At 51.0% G+C, this 14,198-nt stretch overlaps 1 protein-coding gene across 2 annotated transcripts; it reads left to right on the forward strand.

Annotated features, from left to right (window-relative positions):
- Window positions 1–858: 858 nt before the first annotated feature.
- SERINC4 (serine incorporator 4) lies at window positions 859–12,502 on the forward strand. 2 transcript variants are annotated; one of them, XM_033167884.1, is made up of 12 exons: window positions 859–1,314; window positions 6,201–6,368; window positions 6,992–7,170; window positions 7,305–7,384; window positions 8,321–8,414; window positions 8,546–8,757; window positions 9,375–9,470; window positions 9,569–9,695; window positions 10,117–10,189; window positions 10,928–10,990; window positions 11,334–11,461; window positions 11,569–11,854. In XM_033167884.1, the coding sequence occupies exons 1-12, from the start codon at window positions 1,213–1,215 to the stop codon at window positions 11,780–11,782; spliced, it is 1,536 nt and encodes a 511-aa protein (XP_033023775.1). In that variant the 5' UTR covers window positions 859–1,212; the 3' UTR covers window positions 11,783–11,854. The 2 variants fall into 2 exon arrangements, with proteins under 2 accessions (XP_033023775.1, XP_033023774.1); XM_033167883.1 differs by lacking the exon at window positions 11,334–11,461 and having other exon boundaries at window positions 10,928–10,979; window positions 11,569–12,502.
- The last annotated feature ends 1,696 nt before the right edge of the window (window positions 12,503–14,198 follow it).

Raw genomic sequence — 14,198 nt, forward strand, 5'->3', positions numbered from 1 at the left:
ATTGCAAGGGTTTGGACAAGATAATCCTCATGGTCCCTTCCAACTCTACCATTCTATGATCATCATTAAAAAGCAACTAAACTCCAATAGAAGTAAAATAATATAAAGAACAAAGCTATTAATAACAGCAGTAAAAATAAACAGCAGTATTAAAATACCTTTCTTTCAAAACCCCCACGAAACAAGTCAGTTCCCCAAGGCCTGTCGAAATAAAACAGTCTTCGTCTGCTGGCAAAGGACAAGGTGGGAGCCATTCTAGCTTCTCTAGGAAGATCATGGGAGCAGCCATCAAGAAGGCCCTGGGTTGCCACAAAGCATGCCTGTGAGGTTGGCAGGACTGAGAGAAGGATCTTCCCTGAAAATCTCGGAGCGCAGGCAGGTTTGTATGGAAGAATATGCTCTTTCAGATAGGGCTTTATTGGTCACAACCAACACGTTGAATTGTGTCTGGAAACAAACTGGTAACCAGTGGAGCTGTTGCAACAAGGGAGTCATATGGTTCCTATAACCTGCCCCAGTCAACAGTCTAGCCTAATCTTTTTTGACCAGTTGAAGTTTCTGGGCACTTTTCAAAGGCAGCCCCACGTAGAGTACGTTAACAGTAATCCACGCAGGATGCAACTAAAGTGTGTGCCGCTATGGCCAGATCAGTTTTAGTTCTCTGATGGAAGCCCTGCCCAGTCTGTGGCAGCCAAAAGAGGCCAGTAGTCCTGCATGGCTGAAGGTTGATGGAGTCCTCTGCCTGCCTGCCACCCTCCCTGCCCTTGGAACAGGTTCACAGAGGCTCCATCGCCAGGCAAGGCCCTGCTTTGGCCTCTGTGGCTGCTACTTTGCTCCCTGGGGGGACCTGAGGTGAGAAGGCTCCTGTCCCTTCCATCTTGCAACAACAGCCTAACCCATTCACCTAACCCAACGGAACGGCTAAGCTCTCTATTTCTGCCGGGTAAGAGGGTTAAAGAGGCAGATTTGGCTCCTGACATAATCAGGCAGAAAGGCAAGTGGAGGGGAAAGGCGCACCCTCCCCCCCCCCCCCAGGAAGGCCAATCGCTGGTCTCGGGGATCAAAGGTGGAGGCAGGGGGTTGCCAGTTGGCCAATCTCAGCCTCTCAGCTAATTGGCTTTCTCTTTGCATCCACTTTCTGGAGAGCAGGCTCCACCTGGTCCCAGGGATCCGCTGCTGAGCAAAGGGCTGGGCCCACCGAGCCAGGAGCGGATGACTGGGGGACGAGGGCAGGACGTCCAGCTGTTCCCTTGGGGAGCTGGGGGCACCGGGAACAGAGGAGGAGGGATGGTGCCAGGCTACTGCAAGGCCCAGGTAAGCAGAGGGGAGGCTTCAAGACTTGTCAGCTCTGGGGTCTGGCCAAGGCCTGGCACAAGAGGCCCCCAAGGGAGGGAACAGCCAGAACAGATGATGCCAGCTTGAACACCAGCTGCTTCTTTCACCCCTGGGCCACACAGATTGGCAGCACCTCACCAGGGTATCAGACAGGGGGCATTCCTAGCCTTTCCTGGAAATGCTGCTGAGTATCAAACCAAGGACCTTCTGCATGCCAAGCAGGAACTCTGCCACTGAGCCACAATGGTCCTTCTGCTGCGCTGGCAAGGCCCAAGCTCAGGCCAGAGTCCCAGCAACCTCCCCTCAAGTGAGGAAGCCTCTAGCCACGGGCAACATTGGGGAAAGCAAGCTAGCCATTTGCCCAGCAACCCACTCTGCCCTTGCCCTCAGTTCCAAGACCAGGGAAGGATCAGGCCTCCCATGGACGTTCAGAGGATAAAGTCTTGTGAGCCTCAGCCTTGACAATCAACACAACTAAATGAAAGATAATTGGACTGACAACGAGAATGTAGAGAAAAACACATGCAGAGGGTTCTTGGGATGATGCATGTGGGGCAGGGTGGTGGTGGTGTTTGGGTCGCCCTTCTTGCCTTGTTCACACAGTCTGTCCAGCACTGTTCCCCAGAGCTCAGGGGGACGTCCAGAAGGGGCTTTCTGTTGCAAACGGGTCCTGCAGGGCTGGTTTTCAGATGTATGCAATTGGCACGTGGCCTTCCACACATCTTGTTTATTCAGCCGTGGATTTTCACTGTTATCCCACTTCTTGCCATTCGCATCAGAGGGTGGAGCCTGGCAGAATAAATTCAGTTGGTGGCTTTTTTGCCCCTCCTCTGCATCGCTGGCAAGAGGGCAAACATGGCCAGCCCAGTTAGTTGTTGTGTTTCACAAGGCACAAACTAGAGGCCTGTTGGCAGAAGGGGGAGCGATATCTCTTTTGATTCTTTTTTTTAATACTTGGGCAAGTGCTATATTGATCTGCTGTTTGGTTTTGTGTGGGTGGGACCAAGTAGCAATATTTTTAAAAATCTATACACCCCTGTAACCATTAACAGCACAGCTATGCAGTCTCTCCACCCCTCCCAAAGTGCAGCATCAATGAAAGACTGAAGTTTTTTTAATTTAAAAAAATGATTTTTATTGGTTTTACAAAATAAATCACATAATTAACATTTTTTGAATATTAAAGATAAAACAAGATTCTTCTGAATCTTAGGATTTTGGTCCTCCCTTCCATGGGTCCGTTAAATATCTTAATCAATTGCCTTTTATAGTTCATCCGAATTATAGTCCTCCAATATATCCAAAGTCTTTTTCACATTGCAAGAGTTATTCAAAGCATGCCAAAGAGTTCAAGAGTTTACAGGGGTTTTTTTTAATACAATCTATATTTGTCCCATTCTCTATTGAAGTTTTGATCCTCCCGATTTCTGATTTTCCCAGTCAGTCTAGCCATCTCTGCATACTCAAGTAATTGCATCTGCTAGTACGCCTTTGTCAGCATCTTGTCCTCTTTCCATTGCTAATCAAGCAGCATCCTTGCAGCTGTAGTTGCGTACATGAACAGTCTTCTCAAATCCTTCGGTACATCTGCACCTAAAATTCCTTAGAGAAAGGCTTCTGGTCTTTTGACAAAAGTTATTTTTAAAAATTCATTATATAACATTTTTAAAAATTCATTATATATCATTTCCTAGAATTCCTTTATCTTTTTACAATTCCACCACATATAATAAAAAGTGTCAAGACTGAAGTTCTAAGGAGGAGGTGAAATTCAGATTAAATTTTTAAAAAGAGAAAGTCTGTTGTATGTACTGTGATTATAGTCTGAAGAGGTAATTCCCCACATTGACTTGATATCACAACTCCCTCTCATCAGGCCGCTGAAATTCAAATGCACCTTCAGCATTGTAGTCATTACTGGGAATTAACACCTTCTGCCTGTTACTGGTGTATCTGGAACAAAATAGCTTAACTTGTGCTCTGGAGAGGAGTTGACAAATGCAGGGTTTATGTGTGTGATAGAGGCCAGCCACCAAGACACCAGTCAACACCACACACATGACAAACTACCCCTCCCCACCCCTCAAAAAAACCACAATTCTGTGCCAAGGAATTTCCACACCAGACAGAGACTGCGGATGTTTGACAGGTTGTTTCTACTTATCGGATTTCCCACAGGAAGGGGAAATCCGGATTAAATGTAAATTTAAAAAATGTGGGCTGGGATTTTGATGACAGTGATGTTTTATAAACAATGCAGAAAGCTTGCATGCCTGAGCAGCATCGTTTCCACAATGAATTCCTGCCTGGAAGGAGCCTCAATAGAGATGGCTACCCCATAACCTGGTACCAACTCTTGCCTCTAGAAGCTCAGGATTCACCCACTCATCCATCTGTTTTCTAAACTGGTACACTTTCTCCTCTGACATGTTCCTTGGACCCTCCCCTTCTAGGTATCTACTATCCCTCATAGGGGCTGCCTTGATTCCTTTTGCTGTCACAATATTAAGGCCAGAGACAGTCCTGGGTGCTTCTTGTAGGTCGTTAGCTGCCCAGGAATGGGACATGAGCACCTTCTTTGTGTAGAGTAGCTTAGCAGAGCACCAGTTTCCCTCTAGGTGCGTGTTATGTACTGAGTTGAATAGGATCCAAACTGCAGCAGTCTGATTGGTCTGCAGGAGTCACCCAATCCAGCTCCAGGTGGAAGTGAATCCGCACTCTGATTGGCATACAGGAGTATCCCGGAATTAGCCAATCAGAGTGCGGATTCACTTCCACCTGGAGCTGGATTGGGTGACTCCTGCAGACCAATCAGACTGCTGCAATCTCAATCCTATTGTTCTGGGACCAGTCAGACTGCTGCAATCTCAATCCTATTGTTCTAGGACCAATCAGACTGCTGCAGTTTGGATCCTATTCAACTCAGTACATAACAGTGCGGCACCCCTGCCTCTCTTTTAACAGGAATCCAAGGGTGTGTGTAAGATGCTGGTTGGTGCCTGGAGGGGTCCTCTCCATAAAATCTCCTTAAGCTGACGGGCAGCAGTTTCAGGCCCCTGGCTCTGGGCACATGGAGAATTAAGCTCCCCATCTTGAAGTGATATCCCAGCTGGGTTGAGGAACACATTCCATTCAAACTCTTTCCCAGATGTGCTTCTTGACCGAGGAGGGTGAAAGGTGTTCAAGGAGCTTCCTGAGGCAGGCCAAAAATGTGGCCAACTAGCAAAGGTGGTCCCCCATCCTGCAATGCATCCCTAACTTCATTGGTCCAACTGCAGATCATGGCGAGGGGCTCTGCCCAGCTCAGGTAGGAAGAGGGGATGCATGCTGTGCCTGTGTCAATTAGGAGTGACTCTAATCCCTCTCTAGGGTTATTGGTGGTCAGGTGGACTCTTGAGAACACAGCTGGGCAGGATGCTCAGGTGCACAGCTAGGGGTAGGTGGGAGGCTTTGGCTGGCTCCTCTTTGGGGCCATTGCCTTACGGGACCCAGGTGTTGCTGTGCCAAACCCAGAGAAAGAAGAAGAAATGCAACAGCTGCAAAACTGGTTGGAAGCAGCAGACAAAGAACTCAGTGACGCAGGAGCTTTGGAGTCTTTGGAAAGGGGGCTAATGAGAAGGTTGTTGGCATCCAAAGGTGTCCTGCAGAGTGATAATAAGGCAATGCAAGCAAGTTAAAACAATGAGCCTTAGGAGTGTAAGGAGCCATCTTCTACTGAACCAGACTATCCAGCTCAGCACTGTCTACACTGGCTGACAGCAATGGCTCTCCAGTCTTCATTCGGGGGCCTTTTCAGCCATACCTGGAGAAGCTGCTTGAATTTGAACCTGGAGCCTTCAACATGCCAAGCAGATGCTCTGCCACCGAGCCACAGCCCTTCCTGTTCTTAAAGTGTGCCATTCAGCAGTGATCCCTGCTTGGTGTACATCTTCCTGTATGTGCTCACTGAAATTTACCTTTAAAGTATTGCACTGTCAATTGGACTGATTGACAGTGCCAGAGCAATCCTCCTGGGCACACGTGAACTCCAGATTACAGGGAAGCCTGTGGAGCCAGCCTAGCAAGCCCATCTCTGCTCACAGATTGGTGCCTATTATGCTACTCCCATAGCGGACTGCTCAGCTGGCGCATCTCAGCGACAGGAATGTGCCCTCCCTTTCTAACCTATTGTGTGTTCCACAGACTCAGGATGGGTGGCACAAAACCCTCTGAGGGCACAGAAACATTGCAACCCACGGCTGTTTTTCCCACAAGGGAAAAGCCATGCATGAATTGTTTTATTTATTAACTGCAGTTATATAGCTGTTCCATAAGAGGAGCTGCTCTAAAGTACAGTATAGAACAGCAAAAAGAAATTACCATTAAGAACTAAAACACCATATTAGAAATTCTGTGCCACTGCCAGTTCTTGACCCACAGCTGGCCCCAAGAGCTAGGTTGCTTGTTTTGCATATTTTGTCCGGCTGAACCAGAGACTGGTGGGTTGGTGGAAGCATGTTGGACCATGAATGTGACGCCTGCCCCCCTCCAGCAGCAACAGATGGCACCTGAGCTTCCCAATCCCCATAATCCCGCCTCCTGCAGGCTGTGCCCCTCACTCGCTGCTCAAGGACTTGCTCAGGGACAGCCTTGTGAGTGGGCCAAGCCTAGGGACTGACCCAGGACAATCCGGCTGCCCAGCCCCTCACCCATGCAGGCAACAGACCCCAGCTGCTTTCTGCTGGCAGATGCTTGGGTCTAGTGTCCAGTGAGATGGAAGAGGCAGGGAGTCCAGCTCATTGTGGGCAGGGAGGCAGAGGGTTGCTGGGCATGTAGAGAGGGAGGGCCTAAGTAGGTAACACTCAACTTCCCTCTCCTCTGCTCAGATTTGCTGCTGCTGCGGCCCAGCCCCTTGCACCTTGTGCTGCCCCTGCTGCCCCGGCATCAAGGTCTCGACGGGGACCCGGCTCCTCTACATGCTCTTCCACATCCTGGCCTGTGCCAGCTGCTGCTTCATGCTCTCCCGCACTGTGGCTGAAGCCATCAAGGAGAACGTGAGTGAGTGAGAAGCCACTGCCATTGGGAGCCTCCTCCACCTGCACCTAGAGGCTCATTGGGGTGGGGTGGGGCGGGGGGGAAGAGAGGACAACTAGCCACTATACCAAGAAAATAATCTCCAAGTGGCAGGGAGGGGCTTGAATGACCAGCTTCCTCTTATTAATTCACTTCCCTTTTTAAAATGCTATTACTCTAGTTCTATTTAAAAAGAGAAGAAAGCAGAGGGTGGGCTCTGCAAAGCAAACATTTTAATTCCACACTAAATAGTGGTACAGTGGTTAGCATGTTGGACTCGGACCAGGAATACAAGGGTTCAAATCCCTACTTAGCCATGAAGCTCACTGGGTGTGATTTGGGGGGCCAGTCCCCACATCTCAGCCTATCTTCCCTCACAGGGTTGTTGTGGGGATTAAATGAGATAGGAAATAGCCATGCATGCTGCCTTGAGCTCCTTGGAGTGGCGCAAAATGGGATATAAATGCAATCAATCAATCAATCAATCAATCAATCAATCAATACATACATACATACATACATACATACATACATAAAGGGTTCCAGTGTGGTTGGTCTGGCAATGCTTCCCTCCACCCCGGGTCTCTCTCCCTTCCTCCCACAGGTGCCTTTCTACGCAGTGCTGTGTGAACACCTTCCTGGGGGCAGTGACTGCGACATCCTGGTGGGCTACTCAGCTGTCTACAGGGTCTGCTTTGGCACTGCCTGCTTCTACCTGGGCCAGGCAGCCTTCTTGGTCAACATCAAGTCCAGCAGCAACTTTCGCGCCCTCTTGCACAATGGGTGAGGAGAAGGGAGGTCCTGACACAGACCTGGCAGCCCCTGGGCTGTTACGAAGGAGCAGGCAGAGGAAGCCAAAGGCCTGTCCATCCAGGGGCCACCCTGGTTATTCACCACCTCTTTGGGATCTGTTGCAGGTTCTGGTTCCTGAAGCTCCTCATCCTTGTGGGGCTCTGTGCAGCCGCCTTCTTCATCCAAGACCAGCGCTTCCTCCGAGGTAAGGAGAATAGAAAAGCAGTCCACTTGGCTGCTGGATCAGGCTGGTGGCTCTACAACTTGCTCTTGCCAAGAGCCCCACCCCTCCTCACTGTAGGGACAGCTCTCCAGGTAGGGATGGAGGAAGGCAGCCATTTCCATTCTTCACCAGCCTCGTTTCCATTCTGCTGCAGTTCTGTTTCCACCAAATACGACGTAATATGTCTTGCTGCCCGCTGTTTGATGTAGGTTAAAATTATGTAATGTGAATAACTGTTTGGGTAACTTACATACATTTCAAGGTAAAAGAAATAGCAAAAGAATGCAAGGAAAGAAACACTTATCATTCATTGTAATCTGCAGACTTGAAAACAACAACGGGAACATATATGGACCCTTTTTGCCTGACAGATTTCTGAACAGGCAAAATGGAGCCATTCCCCCATCCTTTTCTGTTTCTGTCAGAATCAGCATCCCTCCCTCTGGTGGGGCTTATTTCCTTACTGATAATCCTCTGAGGAGACCCATAGGAGGCGGTGATGGCCACCAGCTTTAGAACATTTATTTAAAAGATTAGACAAATTCAAGGAGGCAGCCGTGCTGCTGAATACCAGTTCCTGGAAAGCACAGGAGAAAAGGGAGCTCATGTGCTCAAATCCTGCTTGCCGGTTTCCCATTGAGGAATCTTGTTGGCCACCATGAGAAGAGGATGCTGGACTAGATGGGTCCTCATTGGCCTGATTGAGCAGGCTCTTATTCCCATGATCCTGCTCCTCAGCCAAAAGATGGCTTCTCTTTGAGGGATCTAAGCCAGAAGTCTCTTTCCTGCTTTTCCTGGCCAGAACTGAGCCGGCTTTCCAGAGGGGAAACAGCCTGGCAGTACAGCCAGAGGTGGCACTTGGCTTCTTTGGTCCCCTTGACCACCGCCGACATTTCTGTCCTCCTTTGACCCTTGCAGCCTGGCACTTGGTTGGTGTCTGCGGAGGCTTTGCCTTCATCCTGGTCCAGCTGGTGCTGATCACAGCCTTTGCCCACACCTGGAACAAGAACTGGTGAGTCTGCCTTCTGGATGGAACCGGTTGGGGCGCTTTCCTGGACCAAGTGCCCACAAGGGGGCTGGAGAAGGGAGGGAGCTGGCCTCAGGTCGGTGCTCCGAACAAGCTTTCCCCTCGTTCTCTCACAGGCTGACAGGCGCCTCCACAGATAAGCGCTGGTACCTGGCTATCTTCCTGGCTACACTGGGCTTCTACACCATAGCCTCCACCGCTTACACTTTCCTGTACAAATTCTACACCCACCCAGGTGGCTGTTTCCTCAACAAGGGGTTGCTGGCCTTCAACGGTGCCCTGTGCATCCTCATGTCCTTCATCTCCATCACCCCCTGCGTCCGCCTGCGTGAGTAATGGCATGTGTGATTTTGCAGCACAGGGTGGAATTGGAGGGGCAGGGGCTCACAGTCTTCTGTGGCCTGCAACAAACAAAGTGTAGAGCACTCTCAGGACTTAATTGCACAAACAAGAAACACTGAATCAGTGCTCTCTTTTCCCTGGAAGTTCCTCTCCCAAGGATGTTGGGTTCTAGGTGGTTTTCTTAGAGGGGTGGGTGCTAGCGGGGTAATTTTTTTAAATCAAATACTCACCTAAGAGAGCAGACTTCTAGGTACACAAGGTCAACCAGAAAGAATAGGTCCAGGTGCAAAAGGTGATTCAGAAACAAGGTCATGGGACAGTCCCAGGACCCTGTCACAGGGAGCTCAGAAAGTATGGGGATCAGAGAGCCAGAGACCTGTGATGTTTCCAGCAACTGGAAGGGTCAGGAGGCAGCTTATATACTCTGCCTCCTAACTACAGCTTCTGGCAGTGAGGGAGCTTCAGGAGTCAGGTACTCACAAGTAGACCAATGACTCTGGGCCGATAGACACAGACTGCATTTTCACTCTTTATTGCTGGGATGTGGATGTTTTTTGAGGACAGTGATAACCCTTTATTTCCCTTGCACCTGCCTGCTTCCAGGACAGCCAAGCTCCAGCCCCTTACAGGCCTCCATCATCTGCTGCTATGTCATGTACCTGACCTTCTCCGCCCTGTCCAGCCGGCCACCAGAGAAAGGTCTGTGTCAGCTCTGAGCCTTTGCCTTCTGGGGAGATCCACGGGGGTTTGGCAGGCCCTCAATCAGCTAATGGCATTTTACTCCCTCTCTCCCACAGTGCAGTACAAGGGGCAGAATCTCACCATCTGCTTCCCCAGTGTGAGCAAGGATGGGATGCAGACTGAGGACACAACGGTGGCTATCCTGGGGGCTGGGGTCATGTACGCATGCGTCCTCTTTGCCTGGTGGGTACCTGCCTGTGTGCCCCCGGAGGTCTCAGATCCCAAGCTAAGGATTCACCCCAGCTTGCCATAGTGGGCTAGAGGAGGGGTCTGGGAATAAGGGACCTGCACTGTCACCCACTCCTGTTACAAGATAACAGACTGGTGGAGAATGCGGGCAAGTTACATCCCAGTCATATTGGACTTCTGGGGCAATGCCCTCAGGCTGCCCACCTGGGGCAGACTAAATGAGCCCTGACAGGGAGGAGCAGAGCCTGCCTGCTGGACTCCTGGCATACTAGGATGGATCTTGTGTCAGAGAAACAGTACAGGTTCTCCATCCCATCCTGTGGTCAGCCTGTCTACTGGCTGGGTAGAGGATGGGCTGTGCTCAGGAAGGGCTCCTGATGCTGATTTGCTCATCCTTGTCCTTCTCCTCCTGCAGCAACGAAGCATCAATGCTCGCTGAGCTGTTTGGACCTCTGTGGATGGTCAAGATCTACAGCTTTGAGTTTAAGGTGGGTTCCAGGAAAGGGTCCAGTGTGGGGCAGAAACCCTCTTGAGAGGCAGCTGCTGATCTTCAAGGTTTTTCCCCTAACCTCCAGCTCCTGAAAAGATTCTCCATTGCCCAAAAGGATTCTCTGCTTTTATCATTTATTTTTTATATAGCATTTCAAGTTGCAACCACTGTATGTGTTGGGGCAGAAAGGCAGGCAATAAAATGAATGTCTCAGTGTCTGAGGTCTGCTTCTTGGGATACTGCCTGTGTTCAAGTTCTAATGTCCAAATGCACAGTCTGCTTTGTTCCCACAATGTATATCTCATGGATTTCCCCTGCAAAACACTGGCAGGGGTGGGCCCAATCCTAGCCTGATTACCACTTCCAAATACAAACAGGGTAGGATTCCCCCCTTTTCGGCTAGAGGGGAAAAGCCAGCACCCTCTGTAACTGATTCTAGGCTCCCTCTTTGTTTCTTGGGAAGTCAGAACTCCACACACCACCCTCTGGAAAGCCTCTGGCCTTCCAGGTGTTGCTGGACTGCAACTCCCATTCTCTTCTCCCTATCCCCAACCCCCTGGGGCTACTGGCCAGACAGGCTGGTGCTGGTGGGAGCTGACTTAAGGGTTGGGTGAGGGTCCCACCCGGCAGTTGCCAGCTGTGTTTCCATTGTGAGCTAAAGGGCAGCTAGAGAAACCACAGCCAGGTGGCAAGAGGTTGCATGAGCGGTGGATGACCCATCCTGTTCTCTTTGCAGAAGGCGTCCTGTTTCTTCTGTTGCCCTGATAAGATGGAAGAGGAGGTAGCAGGTGAGTGTGATGTGGCCCCAGCAGCATCCCAAGCCACTTAGGCCTTCCAGTGCCCCCCCAACCCCACCACATCCACTGTTGGGGTGCAAGGCAGGTATCTCAAGTATGCATAGCAGGAGGAGCAATCTTTGGGGACACTCCTCATCTCAGTCTCTCCCGAATCTTTCCCCCAGATGCTCAAATAAGGGACAGGGTATGTGTACAGGACTCCCCCAAAATGAGACATCCCATAAGAGACAGAATAGCTGGTCATTCAACCAGACACTGCTATTGGTGCAGAGCAGGGCTTTGGATCCCTGAGCTATGTGAGCAGGAGGGCCCTTTTTCACCCCTGGCCTAGGGCATAGAAGTGAGCAGGAGGGGTCCACAGTGGAGCAGCAGATCGTGCATGGCGACCCTGTGGTCTACAGCTACTCCACCTTCCACTTCGTCTTCTTCCTGGCCTCGCTGTACGTCATGATGACCCTCACCAACTGGTTCAGGTAGGAACAAGGTGCCCACATCGAGGGGGAGTGGCAACTTGAGTGGCAAAAGGTTGGGGGGGGGCAGCTTTGGACCTTGCAATGTGACTTGCCTCTGCTCTTTGCAGCTATGAAAATGCGGTGCTGGAGACCACTTTCACTCATGGCAGCTGGTCCACCTTCTGGGTTAAGGTCTCTTCTGGCTGGGCCTGTGTCCTCCTCTACCTCTGGCTTCTGCTGGGCCCGCTCTGCCTACCGGGGTCGCAACAACGCAACAACACCCCCCTGCGTTTTGTGCGGCGCCAGCGGCACAACCTTCACCGCATCAGTGTTGCTACGTAGCTGCTGCTGCTCCTGCTACTGCCAAAAGGGCCTGGAGGCTCTTTTGCCACAGCCTGCTGTGGGCTCAGCCACCTGCCACAATCACCAAAGGCTGGTGCCAAGAGACCCACCTGGTGCCAAGAGACCAGGCCTGGTCCGAAGACTGCCTGCCACTGGGTGCTGCATGTCAAGGCCGCCCATGATGCCACGTTCCAGTGCTGGCCACAGCATGCCTTGCCCCAGCGGGTACCTTTAATGTGAACGAGCCAGCAGAGTGGGGGCCCAGAGGAGGCAGGTGCTTTAACGGCAGGAAAGGGTAAGGGTGGTGCTGATGCCCATCCATCCATCGTCTCCCAATGTTGGTTGCAAGGCTGGACAAAATACGAGGCAGAGCTCCAGGTGGCCAAGTCCCACTAATATGGACCAGAGAACTCCAGAGAGAGGAAGGAGGAGGGTGCACACAAAGAATCAAACACAGGAACACAGCGCCTCTCTCCAGTTCTCAGCCATTATCAGACACTGCAGGGTCTTGGCAGTGAACATCTGACCTGTAGTGGGGGGTGTGAGGGGGCCTCCTGCTGTGGCACCTCTTCCCATGTGTACAGGTGGTGGAAGGATGATCCTGCCAAATGGGGGGGAGGAGGGTCCTGTCACGGTGCTGATTAACAAGGAGAGACAGACCCAAAGGACTGGTGCTCATTGTGGACACTGTATTTGCTCTGCCAATAAAATCTTGTTCAACTGTAATGCTGCTGGGTGCGTTTATAGATTCAGGGGCCCATCCTGCTCTCCTGAATCCTGATGGCTGCTCCAGGCTGCTCGTGGACCTGCTTCCCCCACCTCTACTTCTTTCCTTCTGTATGAATTTCCCAGCCTTAGAACTACAGCAGAGTAGCTGAGGTTAATGCGCCAACTTGCCAGGGTGGTTGTTGTTAGGCAGGACATTTTAGTGTAGGGGGTGGGAGGATAGTAGAGGCTGGGCTTGCAAGACTCAGCTGAGAAAACGATGGAGCGAGCCTAGCATTGCAACAGCCTTCTCTCTCTGCTGGCTCCACCTGTGGTTACTATTCCCAGTTGTACCTGGAGAGGCCATCAGCGACTGAACCTGGGACCTTCTGGCGCCTGCAAAGCCCATGACGGCCCTTCCTACAAAAGTTCCTACAAAGCATCACCTGGGAGGACTCTGTCCCACAGCCAGAGAACTCCTGAATTGGAACTTTGGTTGCCTTCCTTTCTCTTTGCTCCTCAGGGGCAGGAGAGGAATGGGGAAGAGCACCTAATCAGAAGAGGCTAGTGCCACTCTTTATGCCAAAAATCCCCCCATCCTCATTATCCCAAAGCACGGCAGGGAGACCTCCTATAGCCAAACATACTGTGGGTGTGGGTGGCATTGCCTCAACTGAGGCTTCGGAAGTTGCTGACAGTTGGGAGATCTTGGGTTTTTTCCAAGATCTAAACTTTTGTTTAGAGTATCTCACCCAGGGCAGGTGGAGAGGGGTTAGAGCATCCTCCCTAGGTGTGGATGGGGAATGCTCTGCCTTGCAAATCTGGGGCATCCTGCCTGGTTTGGGTCAGCTGCAATAGGAGAGGACTCATCTAGGCCAGCATTTGGGACAGGGTCTGGCCACCTGACAAGAGCCAATAGAGTATAGTCTCTCTGTGGGGAAACTATGATCACTGCAGTTGTGGTAATCCAAGCCCCCTGCCCAGGTTCTTCTTCAAGGTCCATTGCCTCTGAGGCAGAGTCCACATTTTGGGAGCCACTGGATGGGCAAGATCCAGTTCTGTGGGGTGAAACCAGCCTGAGTCCCTTCCATTCTTTGTCAAGCAAACGGGTGATGCAAGGCCAGTTGGGGAAGGCACTGTGAAACCCAATACGTGAGGTACTCCTGTGCCTGTGGGATGCAGCAGGTCTGAGATCAGGCCCTTCCTGATGACCGGACACAAAGTTGACCTCCCTCTCCCCCAGAGATAATCGCGGTCTGTGCAACTTCTGGAAGGAGGCTGGCCACAGAAAGGGAAAGCCAGAGAAAGCAACTACAGGTGACCAGGCCTGGGTACACAGTTACACTCTGTCTGCATCTGAGCTTACACAGACATCTCTCTGGGCATAGGGTGCTGGACTGGACCCCTGACCCAAAGAGGCAATCCTAGGTTTTTATAGAAGCCCTGGTATGAGCTGGTCACTGACTCTTGTCTGAACCTGTGCTGAAGAATAACTTCCTTGGCTTGCCCCAGCTGGGTTCTGGCATTATGACAGAGAAGGATAAAAGCTTATCTCTAAAAAGCCCCAAACGTGGCAACCTTGCCTCTTAAGGGATTTGCTCTAACCACTGGATTGTTTTGATTGCTCTTTCTGAACCTTTCCAGCTCTACTATTTTCTTTTCAAAGGTGTGGTGAGGAGGCACCAGGCAAAGTCTCTCCTGCTTCTTGGGC

The sequence above is a fragment of the Lacerta agilis genome, chromosome 13, assembly GCF_009819535.1.
Source record: "Lacerta agilis isolate rLacAgi1 chromosome 13, rLacAgi1.pri, whole genome shotgun sequence".
NCBI classification, from domain to species: Eukaryota; Metazoa; Chordata; class Lepidosauria; order Squamata; family Lacertidae; genus Lacerta; species Lacerta agilis.